Genomic DNA, 22277 nt, shown 5'->3' with positions numbered 1-22277 from the left:
TATGATGCCTGTGACTTGGTATGCCTAGAGAGTCAGTAATTAAGGTAGAAACTAAACTTCTCTTTAGTCTTCTGGATCACTTTTCCCTGGGGTCTTTCAAAGGATGTTTAGGTGATGGTAACGTGTGAGGTCTCTGAAAACAGAAGAAATCTCTTCAGAAAGATTTTTTTGGGAGCATGCTAAGCTGCGCAAGAGACAATCTCAGGCTTTTGAGGTCAGTGATGTTTATTGGGATGTTAGGCTCAGCTAGGGCCACTAAGGTAAAAAGTTGCATTATTTGATTCACAGAGACAGATTTATTTATGGCGAGGTTAGGAGTATCAGTATTACTTTAGCGCGTGTGTGTTTTCATTATTTTTTTTATTTGAACAAGAACTGCGAGCAGTAGCTTTTGGAGGTGTTACTACAGAGGAAGACAATGGCTAATCAGTGAGAACAAGTGTCAGCTGCAAGGTGAACATGTACAGCCATTTTTGGTCAATTTGTGCAGACATTGTGGCTTAGTGTGAAGAGTTTCTGCAGAGTAGAAGTGAATGTAATGCTGACAAACTTTTTCCATGGTATGATTTATACAGTTTATCTCTAAGTTGACAGAAAAGCTGTTTAGTCAATGTAGTTCTGTCCTCTTGATGGATTTTTCTCCTTCCCTCCCTCCCTCCTTCCCACATATGCTCCAAGCCAACCTCAGAACTTTGCAGCAGGGGTTTACCTTTTGAAACTGGCTAATGATACAAAGTAACATTTCCCTTGCTCTGTGCACCCCAAGCTCAAGAATTTGTTTCCAGTAGTCATTTAACAGAAATGGAAGCATTGCTGAAGGGAGAGCATCACCTTTATTCTTGGGCTTGCAGGAAGTGTGTAGGATAGATCCCTTCTCTTTGGCTGCTACTGTGGGAGCATCTTACCTGTTAGTCTGCTGTTATCACTTATTCTCAAATACTTCTTTACACACTCACGGTGGAGGTCCGTTACACCTTAGTCTGATTTTAGGACTTTGCTTTCTGTCTTTGCAACCTGTGTGGTTGACTTTTGGTTTTAATTATTTAACTCCTGAGAGCACTGGTGGCCAGACAACCATTTACCAAGATATGCATATGGAGCTTATTATTATTTTCAAGCTATACTACTACTACAATAAATCCTTTAAGAAAACTGAGCCTAGAATTTAAAAATATGCAATGGAATACCTGCTGTCAAGTGAGAATTGTGCATAATATAATGACTCACATAAAATAAGTACACTGATCACAGTATGATTTTTTTGTGTTTATGGGTTGCAGAAATGCTTGTTTGTCCTAATACTGCGCGTGGATCTCTGCATTCGACGTGCTCAGTAAAAACAAATATTTTCCTTAAATTAAACGGATGTCTTCAAAATTTGTTTGATACTGGATGGGTATGACATCTTTGTGTAAGGACTTGTATATAGCTCACAATAAAGGAATATCAGTGTAGGCATTCAAAGTAGTTTCCTAGCGTTTTAACTTGCAATAAGAACATAAGGAGACTTGTTATTGCATGCTGTTTAGACACTTTAAATGTCATTTTATAAAACACAAAATAAGCTTGTCACCCCACCTCATCAGCTATTCTCTTGCCATGTGTGCATTTGCATTCATGAAACAAATTTATTAACTTCAACTCTGAATTATTTTTTTGAGTTCCTCATGATGAGGAAGCATAATGGTGCTGAGCTATTGCTTTTAGTAGATAGTATATTATGTATTGTCAAATATTCTGTTATATGATCACAAGTGCTGGTTGGAAGGGACTGCTGGAGGCCTTTGTTCCAACTTCTTTCTTTAAACATAACTGTTGCTCAGCACTAGGTTAGGTTTGCTATGTCCTTGCCTGGACAAGGCTTGAAAACCGCCATGGACAGAGATTCCTCAATTTGTATGGGAAACTCTTCCAGTGTTGCACTACCCACTTGTTAAGAAGTTTTTCCTAATGTCCAGCATGAACTTTCTAGACTGCAATCTGGGGCATTTTGCCCATTATTTTCTTGTCTGGCACTGCCAAGAATTGGCTTCATCTTTGTAATTCCCCTGCGAGTACCTGTGGGAAGCTCCTGGGTCACCCCTCAGCTTCCTCCTCACCAGATGAGGCAAGCCCATCTCCCTCAATCGTGCACGTAGGTCGTGTACTCCAGATCCCCCACTATTCCGTTGGTCTTCACAGCAGTCTGAGAATGCCCAGGTGATTTTTTTTTTTAATTGAAGTGACTAAATTTGCCTGTTCTAATTAAGTTAATTGTTGACAGCTTAACATTTAGATCCCCTTTAGGCTAGGTGCTCTGGTGCAACACAAATGAGGGTTTCCATGGCAAAGAGTAGGAACAATGCAGAACAAGAAAAAATTCCTGTTTTCTTCCACTTCCCACAACCTTATATGATGAAGTCCTAACAGAAGTCATGCAGAATAGATCAGTATTTTAAACTCCCTGAACATTTTTTTTTTGAATGTGGAACATTAACCTGGTCAGCATTTTTTTAATGTGTGTTTCAAAATTGTGAGATTTGGTATGAGTTATCATGCCACTTTCCTCTTTCTGAAGTTGTTGCTTTGGATGGATCACCTACAAGCTTTTAAGACCCTCTTTATTTCTTTCTTTTTTTTTGGTTGTCAAGACTTATTTAAAGACTTATTTGACTAGTTGTTTCAATAGTAAGGTGTCAGTTGTTATCCTCATTTTCCTCCGAGCATCTCTGCCTCTTTGCCAGAAGGGTATGTTTGACTTTTTTTGGGAACTGATCTAATCTCTTCCAGACGGCAGACTCTTGCAGTGGGTTATTGAAAGTGTGGTAGTAAAAAAGGTGCTTGTCCTATAATGCTTTTGAGTTCCAGCACAGTAGACACCCTGCTTCTGTGGCACAGTGGGGCCCAGTTCTCCGTTAGAAAAGTATTCGGATATCTGAGTATCTTTCTCTTACTGAGCCTTTGTTAGTGACTGGGGCCAGGGGGAGGGTATATAGGACTTTGAGTTTACAAGATGGCTTGTAGGCATCTGACAACTTCTTAAACATTTTTGTAGATTATTAATTTAATATTTGGTCAAAGTGTATTTTTGGAGGTTAGCTTTCAGGGTAAGATGCAAACTGACGTTTGTGAACTCTCACTGTTTTTCTCCTTATGCTTTATACGTACTTAAGGCTGAATGATTTACGTGGTCAGTAAAAGCCGGTCACTACATAAGCTAGTAGTTCACGTTGTTAGAAGAGGTTACTGATAACATGTAGGAATGTTATAACATGCTATAAATAATGTTCTTTATAGTTCTCTGAATATTTTAATTAATGAGCTTGCTTCCTGGCAGCTTCTTTGAGTTGAACTCTTAACCTGCATGTGAGAGTTTTCCTGAGCCCTTGTCAACTACCCTGTTAGTTCTACTATAGTAATCCTGTGTGATTCTTAGTCCTGGCTTGCAGCTCGTAGACTGGGGGTACTGCTTACTTTCCTGAAAATTTTATAAGATTAAACTTTATTCGTGCTCTTTCAAAATCAAGGTAAGTATCCTCCAGAGGTAGGCAGCATAGAAAAAAAAAACGGAGAAGTGCTGTAGCAGACTCCTTGATTTGATCTGATCACGTTGTTTTGTAAGGTTATGAAAAAGAGCCTTGTTCAAAGAGTACTTTGCTCTTAATCTAGCACTGATGTTTCCCCAATGTTATATTCCAGGTTATTCTTTCTCTTTAAAGAAAAAAAGAACAAAGAAAACTTGAAATGGAAACCTTTTCAAAGAATAAATATACATTTATTCCACTTGATTTTTTTGTTGTTGTTTGTTTTTCGTTTTTTATTTCCCCAGAGCGGTACCTCTCTTGGGATACCTACCTCAGGACTTAATAGGAACACCAGTCTTGGTGCATCTCCACCCGAATGACAGACCCTTAATGCTAGCAATTCACAAAAAAAGTAAGTAATACTTTTATTGTATCAGAAATATCAGATTGTTCTGAAAGTTAGTAGTGGTGACTATAAGCGCTTTAGGAGATAAGAGGTAGAAATTAATACTGATCCTGACTCTTCCTGCAAGCAAAGAAATACTGAAATACTCCTTTACTCTACAGCTTGTTTCTTAATGCAAGTACATAAAAGTGAGAAATCACTCAATTTCATATTTGGTGTGAAGGATAAATGTCTGCTGTAAACAAAGTGACCATAAAGGAATAAAAAAATACTTCATGCTTTAAGAAAATTGCCCTGGGAGTGTAATGATAGAAGTTATCTCAATGGTAGTATTTCTTGTTTCACAAATAGCCATGGAGGAAAAAAATAATGAGTTGTTCTAGCAACGCTAACTTGCTAAACTTTGAAAACAAAGGTCTGTCTTTAGTCATCTTTCTTTAGCTTGCTGTGTTCTGGTGTTAATTTTCCTGATATAGTCTAGTATATTATTAAGGACTGCTTATCCTGGTAACCCAGCATTTCTAAATGTATAGAGGTATCTGGTATCTGTTCCTTCAAATACAATTTTCCTTTGCAATTCATTGTGAATTGTTAAATAGAATTTTCCTGGGCAAATACTAATCTGCTTTTTTATTATTATTATTATTATTTTTAAATCAATCACTACAGTACTTCAGTATGGAGGACAGCCTTTTGACTATTCACCAATCAGGTTTTGCACTAGAAATGGAGATTATATAACCATGGACACTAGCTGGTCCAGTTTCATCAATCCTTGGAGTCGAAAAGTTTCATTTATCATTGGAAGGCACAAAGTTAGGACGTAAGTCAATAAATTATTAGAATTTTGTATTTTTCCCCCCAAGTTTACACAGCAGTCCTTAACAAAGACTTATAAGGAGTTTATAGAAAGAAATCACAAATTCAAATTGGTTCCTCTCTTTTTTGAATTTGGGTTTTGTGATTGCAAGTGTATATTATAATGTAGTGACTGCTATAACAAGAAATTGAAGTGCTACAAGTGTTGTCAATTTGTCAAGAGTTGCTTCAGGACAGAGAGGTCATGCTCAAAGTGAGTAAGGACGTCTTTCGTATCAGATTCAAGTTTGTAGGTGCATCAGAATAAGAATGAGATCATGTTTACTATGTATTGATGGTAAATTGAGGTTGTGGTTTCTCTGTGGTTGAAATACATTTGTAATCAGCTGGGATATGTTTGGTTTATGTAGGGGTCCTTTAAATGAAGATGTTTTTGCTGCTCCCAACTATACGGAGGATAGAATCCTTCATCCCAGTGTTCAGGAAATCACTGAGCAAATATATCGGCTATTACTGCAGGTACAGCATGTGGTTTCATGTTGCCCTTTTAATTCTCCACTGAAGAAAAAGCATTTATCTTTGTGTGTGCTGTTTTGTTTAGCTGTCTACTACTGTACTGGGTTTTATAGTTACGGTCCTGGAAATTATTCCTGTTCCTGGTTAACAGACATGGTTTAGTGAATTATCTTAAAGCTCTATTTGGTGTTTTAAATGACTTCATGCATCTGTGGACGCTTTACAAAAATAAATGAATAAATCTATATATAATTTGTATTAACTTGTTTTGCCTCGTGTTGCCTTATTCCAGTTTTGTTTAAAGCTGGTGTGCAGAGATACGTGTATACACACACACACATTATATATATATATATTGTTGCTGTTGACAGCCTGTACACAACAGTGGATCCAGTGGCTATGGAAGCCTGGGTAGCAACGGCTCACATGAGCACTTAATGAGTGTGGCGTCCTCTAGTGACAGCACGGGAAATAACAATGAAGACGCTCATAAGGATAAACCGGTAGGTTTTGGGGTTTCTTATTCAAGCATGGCATTTTTTTTTATTTTTTTATTTTTATTTTTACTGTTTAACATAATTCTTTGAACACAGAGATGGAAGAAAGTATAAGGAAAAGTCATCCTTTTCCCTTATTTTATTTAACATCAAGAAAAATTCTGTGGAGAAAATAAACGTTTCTAGTGTAGACGAAGTCTCAGGGTACTGAAACACAGTTATAGGTGTGAAAGTAAGTGTGTATTTAAAAAAAAAAAAAAAAAAACCTTAAACTGGGCACTGAGTTTAGTTATTCTAATGTCTGTTACACGCTATATACTGTTATTCTGGGAAAACCAGCTGGCTCTTTGAAAGCCTTTTTTTTGGGAGGGAGGGGGAAGTCTGTAGTTCCTATTCTCCAAGATAAAACCAAGTAGACAAAATACAGTAAACGAAGCTCCACAGTAAAGCTCTGATAGACAGCAGACTGTGGTAAAAATTATTTAATTCTTTGCTTTAGGGGTCTCGTTAATAGCTTGAAGCTGTTTTGGTTGCAAAAATGGACTTTATGAGAGGGAATGAAATGAAGAGGTTTTTGAGTTTTACTGTAGATCAGGCCACTGCTACACCTAGTTGATAGTGAGATGTAACTTTTTTTTTTAATTCTGAAAATCTGAACAAAGCAGTAGAGTTAAATTTGTGCCAACACAACTATTCCATAGTCAAAGTAAACAAGAGACAGACAGTAGCGTAATGAATGTGAAGGCAGCCGAAGAAACTGCACCATCTTTTAGCATCTCCACTTTTCTTAGAATCCCTGTTGCTTTTCCCAGCTTTTTTGTAGCCCACGGAGTTGCATTTAATTTCTGAAAGCCAGTATTTTCCTTATTTATGTAGATCATAAGCAAAATCCCCCAAACCTAAGGTCTGGTTAGGTGACCAGGCATGGCAGACTGGCTCGCTTGCCCAGGTGGTTACTTTCCTGGCTTTCAGTCTTTAAACACTAATGGCTGAAGTAGATAAAGTCTCTGGGTGTTTTGTTTAACAGATACTTGATTAAATTTTAGAGCTATGTAGACAAGTAAGGCTCAAGGAGGTCTTGTTTTTGAGACACAGATACCAGCCTTTCCTTCTTCACTATTTCTACAGATAGTGAAGAGTGCTGTAGTAAAACATAGTTCAAGAGCATCCTGTCAGTGTTTTTTGAAGACTCCAGCAAAAAAAAGTTCTCAGTCTTACCAGCAATATTTTGTTTACCCAGGTTAATGTTGTTTTTTTTTTTTTTTCTCTGAAGTGTTATTTGACTGGTAAGGCATCTTCATGTTTTCCTAAGTTGTTCAATCATTCTAAACAAAATAGAGTAACTGAATACAAGAAACCAAATTTGAAGTTTCTTCTCTTTCCAGTTCCCCAAATTCTGCTGATGCACAATAAAATTCTCTATATTAGGGTTTCTCCCATGATCAGACTAACTTTTACATGGAGGTTGGCTAAAGGCTGAGTAAAGCCTACTGAGGAGTCAGTATGCATGACATCTTATGTCAGAATTTCCTAATAACTATTTTTAATGGTGGTCTTTCAGGATATTTGTCAAGGTGCCCGTAAGGTCAAAAATAAAGGACAACACCTCTTCACTGACAGTAAAGCAAAACTGGAATATAAGAGAGAGTCTCTTGCAGGTGAGACATTAGCATGTCGACTATGTATAGGTTTATTGTGCTGTTACTTGGTGTAATATCAAAGTTGGGTGTGTGTGTGTGTGTTTGTCTGTTTATTTTTTTCCAATTGAATTTAATTCATGTAAGTGCTATCTTTGTACGTTTTATTGTCCTCAGTCTCTCTGTTGCGTTCAGGAGAACGTTCTGCCCAGTCATATGTGAATTGATAATGTTATAACATACAGTTTAGGCACGTCCCAGAGCTGTTGTTTTGAAGTATCTTAATTGTAGCTCATGTTTTCAGACTAGGTAAACATCTTTTTTTCTGTTAGATGGAGGAAAATGTTATGGATGTTGTCTTTCCTGTTTACCTATAAAATCAAAATTTTAACTTGATGAATTTAAATCTTGTCAGTAAGATTTTCATTAGAAAAAAAAATTAATGTGTGTGTAATAATTTGTTATAACTTATATCCACTATAATTGTCCTCATACTGAAGGTGAATGTTTCAATTCTAATTTTATCTATTCCCTTATATCTATTATATAGATCCTCTTTGGATCCATTCATCCAAACTAAGACTTCACGCTTCTAAGAATCCATAAGGACAGAAGAATGTTTACATAATGTTCTTCTGTTATTGCACAAACTTTTTGCTTGCTTTACAGTGCTTGATTTTTTGGTCTGTTAAATACATGTGAAATAGAACATTTGCTGTTTTACTGTTGCTTTTAGGGGAAATGCCAGGATTAATACATAATAGCAATATGTTTTTAACAGAGAAACAAAGTGGTCCTGGTGATCATGTTAAAGATGTGACAGGAAAAGATGCTGCGATCACAGCTGCTCCTAAAAATGTGGTTACTGAGGAATTGGCTTGGAAGGAACAACCTGTATATTCTTACCAACAGATTAGCTGTTTAGACAGTGTCATCAGGTAAGCAATCAGTGTGTAAATTGCTCTTGGTGTCTAGATTTAATACCTGCATATTTAATATTGTTAATCCTTTGTATTTTAGGTACTTGGAGAGTTGTAACGTGCCTGGTACATCAAAGAGAAAATGTGAACCTTCATCAAATGTTGCGTCACTGAATTCTGGTGTTCATGAACCAAAAACAGCTGATAATGCTATACAACCCTTGGGAGGTATCTCTACACCACACCTCTTTCCTATTTGATTTTTATTAGCGTTCAGTTGGATGTTATAGTATGCCTTTGCAGAACAATCACAAGTGTAACTTAGGCATGACCTTGTAGCTGTTTTCTCAGCGTTAGATGTTGGTGATCTAACTGTTATCATGAAAAGATTCCCTAAAATCAAAATACTGAGTAGATACAATAAACTTGGTTTGTTTACAGTGTATGAAACACAGCAGGCTTTGGGGTTTTAAGACTTGCATCACTTTTAAATATAATTATAAGTTATTTCACAATTAGAGCTCGTAAAAACAACTAGCTGAAGACCCTGTCAGCAAATTGCAACAAAAACGTGCAAATCTCACTTCAGTTTCTTCTCTGTGGGCATTTATGTTCATGGTGTGAGTGTACACTTATGTATTTGTGCTGTGTGGTTGTTTGGAAATGAATAAGCACTGGATTTAACTCTTAGTTATGCCATTTAAAGTAACAGTGATTAGACAGTCTCCACTGACGTTAATTTGTCTTCAATATTAAATTTGCCTTTTTTTAATTTTAATTGATGGGCGCCTTTTATTAGCAATTATTGCAGCTTTAGTTAAAAAGGAATAAGAGGGGTAAGATGCATCCTATGTGAGGGATTAGAAAACATTTGAAAGGAATGTCCAGCTATGGAAATAAGTTGAAAGATGAGGATTACTGTGGGTAGCTATCTAAAAAATCTGTTGTGGGGAAAAACATTAGCTTTCATTTGTTAGGATTTCAGGATAGCATTTGATATGGCCTCTGTCTAGTGGGAAGCTAAAGTGGGGAAGGTAAGTGGTTAGTACAAGAGCTGTGAGGTTGATAAAGAACTAGGTAATTGCCGATTTAATCTTCTCACTGTATGAGGCTGAAGAGAGATTATTAGTGGAGTTCTGGAAAAACTGGTCTTGAAAATGATCTTGTCTATGTTTCCTTTTGAACTGGAGAAGAGGAAAGAGAAAGTTCTAATATAGCTTTTGGAATAAAATTGAAAGGTGTCATCATACAGAAGAATGAAATCTCTAGAAGGAATTAGAAGACCTTGAAAACTAGAGAGGAAGAAATGGTGGAACTTGCATCATGCAGTTAGAACAGAATTTCTGCTAGCATCTGGAGCCTCTTCAGTTTCAGTTGTCAGGAGAAAGGGAAAGATGAGGGTTCGCTAGTTTCTTGGTGCACCGATGACTTGAGAATGACCAAGCCACCAGCATACTCTAGTCAGGAAAAAGGCAGACTTCGGGTCTTGGAATATGAGTTATGATAGGTATTCCTACCTGAGAGGAATAAATGTTTTGATGCTGTTTTGTGAGGCACTGGTGTGATGTCTGTTGGATTATTGTGTATAGCTTTCAGGTGCATGGGCCTAAATAGGCAGATGCTAAGAGCAAAGCTGTTAGTCTCATCAGCTGATGAGACTAGTGTACAACAAGCTGGAGCTAGGAGTTCTTAGGCTCAAAGATCTTGGGCTCAGAGGCTAGAAACTTTCTTTCAGAATTCTGTCTTCAAAGGAGAAGGAAGCTCAGGAAAGGACCAGGAGTCCTTCTTTGCAAGATCCGCTTTGGCTGTGCGTGGAAGTAGAGGACTAGCTATGATTGCACAGGAGTTGTTTTGTTCCTAAAATGTTTTTGGTCGAATGCACAACGTCAAGTAAAATGTTCATTTCTTGTCTTGCCAAACACAGTTTAGTCTCTACTATTTTGCAACCCTAGCAACATATTACTCTTATTTGCTCGTGTTTACGTTCAGTAAATTATATTCATTATTTTTTTTAAATAGACCCTGCTGTGTTGAAGGCATCTGATAAATCAAGTGCTGCCCCCGTAGTTGGTGCTCACTTAACCTCTTTGGCTTTACCTGGCAAACCAGAAAGTGTTGTATCTCTCACAAGTCAGTGCAGCTACAGTAGCACCATTGTTCATGTTGGAGACAAAAAGCCACAACCTGAATTAGGTATGCTTTTTGCTAATAACGTTCTTCTCCAAAATGGTGATTGCTACTAGTTTTAAACGTCAAATGTTCTAACAACTAATATCTAATTGTGATTTACGCTTTCTTATAGCTATAATGTCCCTATGGAAATGAAATAAATAGGGACAGAACGTCTATTTTAAATTTACAGCAGAATTACCACAGAATTCTAACAGTTTCAAAATGCATATACATTTTTTTTTTCCTGTTTAGAAATGATAGAAGATGGTCCTGGTGGAGCAGAACTCTTAGATGGCCAGCTTCTTGCCCCTCCATCCAGCTCTGTGCACGTCAATCAGGAAAAGGAGCCATTTAAAAAATTGGGACTTACAAAGGAAGTTCTTGCAGTGCATACACAAAAAGAAGAGCAGAGCTTTTTGAATAAGTTTAAAGAAATCAAGAGGTTCAATATTTTCCAGTCTCACTGCAATTATTACTTACAAGATAAACCCAAAGGACGGCCTGGTGAACGTGGTATGACACTAATTTTCACAATTAAACTTGTCTTTACATAGGAAGTGAATCCTGTTGAGAGGGCAGTTGCGTTAATTGTTTTGTGGGGTGACTGTGAATAGTGACAGCTGCATACCATTTTTAAGTCCACAGCAAAATTCTTTCTGATGGCGATCTTGCTTGAAGATTGAGTGGAATATAGCTCTTAACATAACAACCATTGTTTTAATTGTTATCTGTTCATTATATTATTACTCCTGCACATCCACTTTCAAAGGGCAAAAAAAAAGGGGGGGGGGTGGTTTTCCCCCCTCCCATCCTCCCCTTCATGTTTTCTTTCTCTCATCTGTCTTGGTCTTTCCTTGCTTTTCTTCTGCCTTTCCATTTGTATCCCCCTGTCCCATCCCTAAGCCTCTTAGGGGAAAACTGGATGTAAACCAATTGGACTATGAATTTTGTCATCAATTAAATAGCTTGATAATGGTTTGGATGCAATTAGGTTAAGAATGTGACCAGTGAATGATGGGAATAGAGCAGACTGTCCAAAGTAGAGAGAATTTTGTTTGTTAAGAGCTAGGAACCCAGGATATCATTTTCAGAAGTGCTTGGTACAGCCTTGACTTTGCTTGGAGCAGAAGCTAGTCAATGCTAAGCTCTTTTTGCAGGTTTTTGTTTTCCATTTTTTATTTAAATAGTTTAGCAGGTCCCTGATTTACAGAGACCCGTTCTGGAACGCTTTAGTCCCCATGTGGTCTTTGTTCTTGATAAACTGTCAGCCTAAATAAGCTTTAGATAAACAAAAAGTTTGAGCAATTTTGAGTATTGAAAGCTTTATTTTATGGATTTCCTTGCGTCTGTAAGCAGACTGACAGTGTTCACCTGGGAAAAGAGTCACTTAGTGCAAACTTCTCCTAAAATCAAGTTCCGTGCTTTTCCTACCAGACTTTGTGAAGATGGCATGCTTTTTCCCCCCAGAAAATCCTTCTCCTTATGTCTATTTTCTCTCCTTTCCTCCTGTTTTATTTTCACCTTTTGGATTAAGGACCTATATGACTATAACTCTCTAGAACTGCTTTCAGTCATGTCCAGTGCTACTTTCCTTGTAATTGTTGATTAGGAGTTTGCCTGCCTGGGAGCCGCTGTTTTGCACCTTTTGTGCTGATTGGGTGGCACACATCTGAGTCTTAACCAATTCACTGCAGCTCTCCTTTTCTCCCTCAGTGTGTCAGCGTGGTTTGTCTTGGCCAGTCTGCTCAGCTTTAGTGCTAGAGGTAAAAGAGTGAACCTGGCCTCTTCCCTGGTGGTTCTGTTCTGACAGATAAAGTCCAGAATGGTAGTTTTGAGGAGCGTCTAAGGATAACTAGGTGAAAGGGAGTCATCAGATTGCAAGTAGGAGTCTTCCTAACTTTTTTTCCCTAGGCGGCCGTGGACAAAGAAATGGTACTTCTGGGATGGATCAGCCTTGGAAGAAAAGTGGGAAAAACAGGAAATCAAAACGCATTAAACCACAGGAATCTTCAGACAGTACAACTTCGGGAACTAAATTCCCCCATCGGTTCCCACTTCAAGGTTTAAATACTACAGCTTGGTCACCATCAGACACTTCACAAACGAGCTATTCAGCCATGTCTTTCCCCACCGTTATGCCTGCGTATCCACTTCCTGTTTTTCCAGCAGCGGGGACTGTGCCACCGCCTTCTGAGGCTCCACTCTCTGGTTTTAATCAGTTACCAGACTCTAGAAATGCTTGTCCTATGCAACCATCCCAGTTCTCTGCACCCCTTATGACGCCTGTCGTAGCTCTTGTGCTCCCGAACTACGTCTACCCAGAGATGAACAATAACTTACCTCAGCCCCTTTACCATAGCCAACCTGACTTTCCTGCCCATTCCGCTTTCTCGTCACAGACAGTATTTCCGGCACAGCCACCATTCACTGCCCCCAATCCTTTCCCACAACAGGCGTTTTTTCCGACGCAGCCATTCCATTATAATCCACCAGCAGAGAGTGAAAAGGTTCCTGTCACAGAGCCACGAAATGAACCATCCCGTTCCTGCACTCCACAGTCAGTTGGTCCACAAGACCAGGCTTCACCGCCTTTGTTCCAGTCAAGATGCAGTTCTCCTCTGAACCTTCTACAACTGGAAGAAACTACCAAAACAGCTGAAAGTGGAGCTGCTGCGGGTTTACATGGAGCTTTAAGTGAGGAAGGAGGTATAGGCAAAATCATGACAACTGATGACTGCAGTGGAAAGGGATCTTTACCAGTAAGTATGCTGATGGTTTGTTGGTTGGTTGGTTTGGCTTTTTAAAAAAGTTCTGGCCCTTTGGATGTAGCTAAGCTTGTTAACACGTAGAGATGCCTGGAGATTCCCGGCCCGTTTAAATTCCAAGGATCTGTTTAACAAATCACAAATCTTTGACAGAAGCCTCAGGTCTGTAGAGGCTTCTATGGTACTAATGACATAAACTAATATTAGTGTCTTCCTACCACAGGATAGCATTTATAAATGCTAAGTCGCTAGTGGGATAGGGATGTAACCTAAACCTTTTGGAATGGTTTCTTTCTCCCTCTTGCTTTCCTGTGGTTTGTAGTTGGTTGCTGCATCTAGTACTACTGTTAGAAAATACACTGCTGAGGAATGGAAAGCAGGCATTGGAAGAGGAGAGGTTTTTTTTACTTTTAAGCATATCTGAGTACTCAATTACTGTAAGCAAATAGTAAAAACTATTGTTAGTGTCCGTGCGAACAGCTGATGAGATGACTTCAATGCAATCTGAGTCATAAGCGTAGATCTACATTAGAATTTTAAAGGAGGAGGAGGAAAAACTTATGAAAATGATTGTTCTGCATGCTGTGCTAAGTTGATGGATTCCTGTTTAGTTGTTCATGTTAACCTTTTCTCCTCAGTTAGTTTCTAGATGATTTTAACTAATATTCTTAACGTTGATTCTTACGGAGATGATGCAGGTAGAGCAGAGAGAAGGTGGATTTTGTGTCTGTATTTTTTTCTAGGAAAACTCCTGAACTTGATTGACGTAATGCAAGCATTTGTCACCTTCTGTTATTGCATGCTTTATTCTGTAATTCTTGAACAAATACACTTAATCTCAATTAAAAAAAAAATTATCATGCTAGTCATGCAAATGCCACTTACTGAGAACTTTTCAGGGATGTATGCTTCCCATGCCATATTTGAACTAAGGTATTGTGTGTACTCCATCACATCTCTGAAATCTTATCTCTATGAGCACCTTTGACTTGCACTGTAGTAAAACGGTTCATCTGTGGCACTCTATAATTTACAGCCTGCTCTGAAATACTATGATGAGATTAAAAGCTTTGATAACAAAAAATGATAGCAGCAGTTTTGTTGGCAAATGCTGTTGAATTTCCTCAAATGTGTAGCTCCTACTCTTAAGAAACGTGCAAAATGTTACTTTCTGGAATGTCCTCATTGCTAATATTGAACACGACAGCAAGATAGACATCGTTTCAGGTATATGTTAAGCGTTTTGCTGGAGCTAGTCCATGCCATTATGTACTTTGCTAAATTCTTTGTCAGCCTTAGTTTTCAGCATTGACTCTGATCTTCCAGCTGATTTATAGTGAGGGTTTGCATTCCTCTAACTTCTTAGTTTAGCAATCGGTGTAGTTAATGCTCCATCCCTTAAAGCGTAACTTATGTTCCGTTCTCTAGGAAACTCACATCTGGGAAAAACTTTCTGCCTTATTCACTGAGAGTAGTATCAGTGGTGGTCTGTTGATGCAAATCTCTCTGAGGTAGATTATAGTAGCAACAACCAGTAATCTTTCTCAGCTAACTCGGGTAAATTCTGAGTTGTCCAGGACAGTCTATCAAAGCTGAATAGTGAATGCTTTCCTCACTGTATTGTATGTATTTTTAAGAGAAACTGAATTGAAATCTCAGTCTTATCTGCAGGATCTCATGTCTGCCTATCAGCCCACTTCAGCTTGCCTCAGTTGGTCTTGGTATCATTGTATGTTGTTTGTTGTTGTCTGTCTGTGCATAACTGTTTGTAAATATTAAACTATGAAGTGAAATGGATTTATACAAAATGCGAGTGAGTAGTGATGAAATAGTCTCAAATGTGTTTGTTTCCCTTCCCTTCTCATCACCAGGCTGAATCTCCAATGGATGCTCAAAATAGTGATGCACTCTCCATGTCCAGTGTCCTGCTTGACATTTTACTTCAGGAAGATGCATGTTCAGGCACTGGTTCAGCTTCATCAGGAAGTGGTGTATCTGCAGCTGCTGAATCTTTGGGCTCTGGATCCAATGGCTGTGGCTTGTCAGGGAGCAGAACAGGTAACACTGGCAGTGAATACAGTTTCTCTGCCAGCATTTTGAAAGGGTTGGAGGGTAAGATACTGCAAATATCACATGAACATAAAATGTTTTTATATTGAAATCTTTATTCTCTTTAATCCTCATGGCTTAATTTGTTCTTGGTTTTTTTTTTTTTCATTGTTTAATGGGAAAATTTTTTTTCCTGGTACACTTGATCTACAATATGGAACTTCAACGTTTGTTTGTTTTACAAGTTGTACCCATTCAGATTTTTCTAACCAGCCAAAACAGTATCAACAAAACTGTTTTTATGTAGGTATGGCCGGATAATGAAAAGATCCTACTCCTTGATGTTTCATTGTAGACTATTTGGCTTAAGTTTAGTTTAATGGAGTAGTAGTTCTATTGTAGTTTAATGGAGACTTAGTTTGAGGGTTTTGGTTTAAAAATATTAAAGCAGCTTCTTGTAGGGAAAGTTCTGTGTTTAATAAATAAATAAAGTGATTGTACTTAGACTTTTGGTACTCTTTAATCTTTCAAGGAAAAAAAAAATCCAACTATCTATGTACTTGATTTATAATGAAACTTTAAAATTATTTTTAAAGGTAGTAGTGAAACTAGTCATACCAGCAAATACTTTGGGAGTATTGACTCCTCGGAAAATCATCATAAAACCAAAATGAAGACAGAAATAGAAGAAAGTGAGCACTTCATTAAGTATGTCCTTCAAGATCCTATATGGCTTTTGATGGCAAACACGGATGACACTGTTATGATGACTTACCAGATACCTTCTCGGTAATTCCAACATTGTAGTCCTTCATGAACTGCTTATGTGTTGGGGGAGGGAGGGAGGAAGTATATGTATGAATTACTGTCTCAGTAGAAATTTCAAGAGCAAATCTATGTTAACGCTTAGCTCGGTGTGAAGAAGAAGAAACCTTGCTTCCTTTTGTATCTTCTGTACGCTGGACAGTAAGTTCTGGAAGAGTAGATGTAAGAATTACTTGATTAATCTGATCTGTGTTTTTAGATCTGGTACACTGAATAGAAGTTATTTTGGATATTTGTTGAAGCTGGTGCACGCTTAGTGATTTATAGCTACTTGCCTACAAATCCTTGCGATCTGGTTAGTAGATCCTTGCAAGTATGCTTGGATCAGATGAGACTCTAGTGTGAAAAGTCTGTGCTAGCTGGCTGTTGTCCTTGAAATGCCACGTTCAATGGTGCACTATTTTCTCTGCCTCTGTCTTCTTCCTTGGGTTGTTAACTCCCGCGTGTTCCATTTTCCTTAAGTTGCCATTCAAATAGGAGAAGGAATTGGAACTTAAAAATAAGGCTGCTAATGAAAACACTTTGAAAAGCATAAGAAGTTTCACTAAGGAAAAAAACTTCTGAAAGGGAAGGGAAATAAGCTTTCAAAATACAGAGCCAGAGAAATGAGGATGGTGGGGAAGAAGAGAGCACATCATAAGAACTAGAGAATTTTACCCTGGGCTTAAAAAGTACCTATCTTTCCTTGATTTGTGCAGCCTGGAAGGCTGATAGCTACAGATAGCAATTCTAGTGGATGGACTGTGAGAGCAGCAAAGCCTACAAACCTATAAACAGTAAATATGAAACTGTACCGTGATAAGAGTTAAGCCCGTAGTCGCGGAGGCTGATGTGAGTGATGTCCAAGAGGAGAAATGGAGAGACAGCCTCTCCTTACATATGCTGTAAGGAAAAGAAACAATACTGGCTTTCTTAGAACCTGCTTTCTGTATACCTTTTATAGGAGTATACAGCTTGTAAACATTGGGGAGATTTTTGCGGTTTTTTGTTTGTTTTTTTTAATGCCTCTGAGTCAAAGTGGGCCAATGGAAAGAGAAGGAACTTTGGCTGCTGAAATGGAGTAGTGTTTTCTAACTTTCTCCCCCTCAATCCTGAAGTTTAATTTGTTCTTAATGATCTCCTTAAATGTATCTTATTTGTTCTGTTCTAGTATCTCATTTGTGCATCTACTGTCTGTTTTTGGTTGTCCTCCCCAGTGAAGGGGAACTTGGAACTTCCTCCCAGCAGCAGAGGAAAACTGGAGCCTTTGGTGGTTTCACTGGTGATGCTGCCTGAATAGCTCTCAGGAAAACTGTTTTCATTGATGGGATTTGAAAAGATAACGAGCGAGCGGAGATGCACTCAGCAGCTTTCTGCGTTTGCAGACAGCTCTGAATAATCACACTTTTTTATTTTCTTCCCGTAAAAGATTTTTAAGCTAAACATTGCAGAACAAAAATAATCTTCAAAAATGTTACTAGTGGACTGTGTGACCTTATGTAGGCATGAAGTCTAGAAACTGTTGAAGCTAAACTTCTAAATACACTTTATTTTAGAGATTTGGAGACAGTTTTAAAAGAAGATAAGCAGAAATTAAAGCAAATGCTGAAACTACAGCCAAAATTTACAGAGGAACAGAAAAGAGAGCTTATTGAAGTTCATCCGTGGATCCAGCAAGGTGGACTGCCGAAAGCAGTAGCCAATTCCGTGAGTTTAAAGTAGTTCGCTACTTTTGCATGTTTGACAATGCCTAAATTATTAGCTGCTTATGTTAGACTTTGCCGTTCCTCTTGCTGTGGAAGTTTGGCCATTTATGTTGGGGAAAAAGTTCAATTCAAATTTTCATACGGGGCCTTGTATCTTGACTTAATTTACCATATATATTCTTCCCAATGGGAAAGTTCAAGTGGTGGATGGGCGAATACAGTAAAAGAAAATACCTCCATATTTCTGAAAGTTATGCATAACTATTAGAAATCCTGTATTAATGTAGCCAGAAATTTTGCTACATAAGTTTCCATGCACAGAATAGAGATGTTTATGCCTGCTGCTTTCTCGAGAGTACAAAATGATTGGGAGTCCATGGTTCCTTTCTCCATGAGATTTCTCTCTCAGGACCATCTCGTCTTGATTCTATGGTTAATGGGTTAATGGCTTGGAGAGCTAATGAAAGGATATCCTTGCAGTTTTGTTGGTTAGCTCTGAATTTTACGTATTCACACACAAAAATACTTAACTGCATTCCCCTTTACCTAGGCTTTCCATCAATTGTAGCTTTTTCTTCAGATAAGCTGTTGAATGCGGAGGCTCTCTGCACACATGGGCCTTTCAAAAGTCAGCGTAACAGAATTGGTGTGGAATCCTAATCTCGATGTTAGTGTTACTGCAACGTTAATATTATAGTAACCGAGTGGTGTAAACCTACAGCTGCTTCATCTCTTAAGCACTACAACTGACAGAAATGCATTACTGCAGTGCTAGCAATCAAATGTAGAAAAGGTGGTTTGAAATGCATGTAAAAATGTTGGTATTTCGAAAGATCTGTGGCATAGTTGCTTCCAGTAGATTTCTCAAGTACCGATGTTGGTTTATGATGAGGTACAAAAATCTCTGTGTGGGGGAAAGTTGGAGTGGAATGTATCTAGTATAGTTGCAGCGCAGTTTTAAAGTAAAGGTTTTACTGGAATAATGGATCACATGAAGATGGGCAGGTGTCTAGGAAAGATGTTTTCCTTTATGACTTGTGAATGTTTGTTTTGTTTGTTTGTTTTAAGGAATGTATTTTTTGTGAGGACAACGTACAGAGCAATTTTTATACATCATATGATGAAGAAATCCATGAAATGGACCTTAATGAAATGATTGAAGATAGTGGGGAGAACAACTTGGTTTCCCTGAGTCAAGTCAATGAAGAACAAACATAGCCTTTGAGCCTCTTTTTTTTTTTAAAGCTGCTTCAAAATTACAGTGATGATCCGTAAAGGTTTTAATCTTGTTTCCAGCAAGATGAATCTGGTTCATAAAACAAGCGTATTTTTTCTGTTCTAGAAGAGTCATTTGTGAAAGAATCTCTTTTTTAAATGGTGGCAATCTCTTCCCAGTAAGGACATTGTTGAAGATGGTATAGCTTTTCTTTAAAAAAAAAACAAAGACTCATATTTTGCACTTACATGCCTCAAGTATTTCTTTATAAACTGTAGACGTTTTCATTGATGCCTACTGTTTTTTGTAGAGTGCGTTAATGAGTACTGAAAATCCCCGTAAGTACATATGGTTCTTCAAATCTCTTTTCAGTAATGATGCAGCATTATAAATTATTCTAGCAGTTTTGCTTAATAGCTCTTTAGCATTGCCGTTAATATTTGAAGTGGTCCAGCATAGTAGAAGAAATAACCTTCGAGCAAATTAATTCACACCTGTCCTTCTCATAGCAGTTGATCTCATCATCTGTTTTTGTTTCCTATAGTTTTCACTGTAGGAATTTTTTTCTTTTGTCTAAAAGCAATGTAAATTTTTTTTTTTTTCTTTAAGAAGGCCTTAGGTTAAAATTCTTATGTGAATGTGTAGGAAAGTATAGATGAGTGCTGACAACTTTGTAGCCTTTTATTTAAATGGATGCTGCAGTACTATGAACTGTTTATTATCTTGAAGCATCATTTCTGAGAACTTTATCCACAGGATATCTTTATGCTCAAAGATTTGAGAACTGAGACCACAGAGGATGACTGTGTATGCTCCAGTGACTGTTAGACAAAGCTTGATATAACTTGTAACCTCTCTTTCTGATTTGTTCCTTCACAAGGCTGGCCAAAAGTGTTGGCCATCAGTTTTCTCTTTGGCTAAATAAACATCAAACTCCCGTGTGGCAAGAGAGGAAGAGACGTTTCTCTTAATTTGAAGGAAGTTCTTATAAAAAGAAGAGATTTTGAGGATAGTGTTGACTTTTACTGTGTTTGAACTGCATAATCTAAAGCTTAGTGTGGGTAGAATCCTTTGCTGTCAAGGATTTAATTTAGTGTCTCTGAAATTGTATTGACTTGAATATATGTACTTTATGTTCTTGTGCTGTTTATACATGTTAGCCATGGGAAGAGAACAAAAAAAAATAACGCTGTCAATAATGGTTAGGTAAAGGGCATTTAGTTGCAGTACTGCTAGATATCAATTGTAGGCCTTGGGTTGGAAAACATAGGGAGAAATTCAATTAACTTTGACATGTTTGTCTTAAAATATTTTTCATTAAATGTGTTTCTTTTTTGGGGGGGATAACATTTCTATTCACTGAAATTAAACGTTATCTTCATTCTGTAAAAATATTTGTCTTTGCGTAGAAAGAGGACACGAAGTTGAACTTAACACCACCAAAAATGTGTAGAAGTGGCTGATATTTGCTGGGTGGAAGAAAGACATGTAAAGTAATTAATAATTAATTGGGCAGTGTCATAATGACGTTTGCATTGGACACAGGTTCTGGAGTTAGCAGAGAGAATGAACTCGAAGCAAGTAGAATCACAACCTAAAGAGCAATTATCTTAAATGTAGTGTGAGACACTACCCAGCAAGCTCCAATTCCTGTCTTTAATAGTTTAGCAAGGTCAAACTTAAGCATATGTAAATATAAACTGAATGAGAAACTTTAAAATGTTGATGTTCAAGTCCAATATATTAAATGTTTTAATCATAAATGGAACAGTGCAGCTATGCCAGCATATTACGTATATTCCATTTTTTGACATTTAAAAGCAAATGGTTTTCATTGGACCAGGGTTTGGGAAAATAAAAGCTTTATATAAAGGAGTGCATCATAATTATACAAATGATTTTCAGGGATTTCTCAACCACTTTGTGAACTTCTTTGCTTTAGCATGCTTTTTATCCTTGTTTGTTTTTTTGTTTTTTGTTGTTTTCTTTTTTTTTTTTTTTCAATGACCATCTTGTAACCATAACTTAGTGAAAGGAAGAGAAAAGTATATTTAGAGCATTTTGTGGATGTGCTTACTTAAGAACTTATTCTTGCATCCTTTAAAGTGTTTGCATTTACAGGGTGGTATTAAAATATTTTCCTGTAACTTTAAATCTACATGCCTCCATTTATAGATAAGATTCTGAAGCCTGTAATTTTTCCAAACTGTTGTAAGATGACTTATTTGTGATGACACTTTGTCAACATGTCAACAATGTTTTCTGTACACTGTGCAATATATTTTGGTTTTGCCACTTGTGACTAATTTTTATGACTTTGCTTTTTAGAAAACTGGTAAATAAAACGGATATATTTTTAGTTGCCTTTTTGTTTATTGAGCTTTTCCTCCATGTAAGGAGCAAAAAAAAAAAAAAGAAAAACACACACACACACGTGTTACAGCTGCTATTACTTAAACAGGAGGTGTTTTGGGGGGGGGGTTTGTTTGTTTTTTGTTTTTTTTCCAAACAGAAGAATTTGCAAGCCACAGTTACTTGTAGCTTACTATCCTGAAGTATATTAAATAAAATTTTGGCCAGCTTGTCTGACCTGTAAAGTTTAGCGGTCAAATAGAAGACTGAATCTTCATGTTAACTAGTCATTCAGAGAGCGTGTACAAAACTGATGCCTGGAAGAGGGTATGCAGCAGGGTTCTCTGGGTTTGAATGTAGCTTAAGATACTAGTCGCTTAAAAATGCTAGAAGACACACTTTCCTTTTTTTGTATGTGTAATGTTGGCCATTGTTAGCTTCTCATCTGTGGCCCTCTGTAGTTTTACACTGCTGGCTTAGAGGCAGGGAGTTGCAGTTATGCCCCCTGAATTTACTTTGTACAGCGATTATTAGTCTTCTGAGGTGGTGGTGTCAGACTGAGGGTTGCTGAAACTGGACATGGTGGTGCACTTTCCTGCTGATTTTCTTGATTTTTTTTTTTTTTTTATGCTGATGGGTGGAACAAGTGGAAGGATAAAGTAGAGAGGTTTGAAGATTTCTATTTTCTTACTTTGAACAATGGAGTAATTTAGTGGGTGTGGGGTGTTGCTTTAGACCTCCCTGCTGCTGCTCCTCAAGCTTAGGTAGTAGTCAGATTATCAGCACCCTCATTAAGCCTTTTTTCGTGACAGTTTTCAATTTCTTTTTAACAGGAAAAGCTACTCCAAGCCCTGGTTTGGTTGTGGGGGACCAAGCTATTTTTGTGACCTGCAAAATGAGGATGTTTCTGTGCTG

The 22277-nt window shown here is 37.6% G+C and overlaps 1 protein-coding gene across 9 annotated transcripts in view; it reads left to right on the top strand.

The window, feature by feature from the left end:
• PER2 (period circadian regulator 2) overlaps nt 1-21369 on the top strand; it is a 52523-nt gene extending 31154 nt beyond the window's left edge. For 5 of the 9 annotated variants that reach the window (XM_068953986.1, XM_068953988.1, XM_068953985.1 and 2 more), the window contains exons 13-26: nt 3809-3915; nt 4579-4732; nt 5139-5247; nt 5616-5747; nt 7303-7399; nt 8160-8316; nt 8399-8526; nt 10318-10491; nt 10723-10983; nt 12382-13229; nt 15107-15293; nt 15881-16073; nt 17645-17795; nt 18863-21369. In XM_068953986.1, the coding sequence (XP_068810087.1) occupies nt 3809-3915; nt 4579-4732; nt 5139-5247; nt 5616-5747; nt 7303-7399; nt 8160-8316; nt 8399-8526; nt 10318-10491; nt 10723-10983; nt 12382-13229; nt 15107-15293; nt 15881-16073; nt 17645-17795; nt 18863-19012 (2848 nt within the window). In that variant the 3' untranslated portion in view covers nt 19013-21369. Of the gene's footprint in view, nt 1-3808; nt 3916-4578; nt 4733-5138; nt 5248-5615; nt 5748-7302; nt 7400-8114; nt 8317-8398; nt 8527-10317; nt 10492-10722; nt 10984-12381; nt 13230-15106; nt 15294-15880; nt 16074-17644; nt 17796-18862 lie in introns of all 9 variants that reach the window. The other 4 variants (XM_068953983.1, XM_068953982.1, XM_068953981.1 and 1 more) reach the window with 1 other exon arrangement.
• Nucleotides 21370-22277: the final 908 nt, after the last annotated feature.

The sequence above is a fragment of the Struthio camelus genome, chromosome 9 (assembly GCF_040807025.1).
Source record: "Struthio camelus isolate bStrCam1 chromosome 9, bStrCam1.hap1, whole genome shotgun sequence".
Lineage (NCBI taxonomy): Eukaryota > Metazoa > Chordata > Aves > Struthioniformes > Struthionidae > Struthio > Struthio camelus.
Note: the sequence above shows the minus strand (reverse complement) of the source record. Positions and strands in the feature narration are given on the sequence as shown.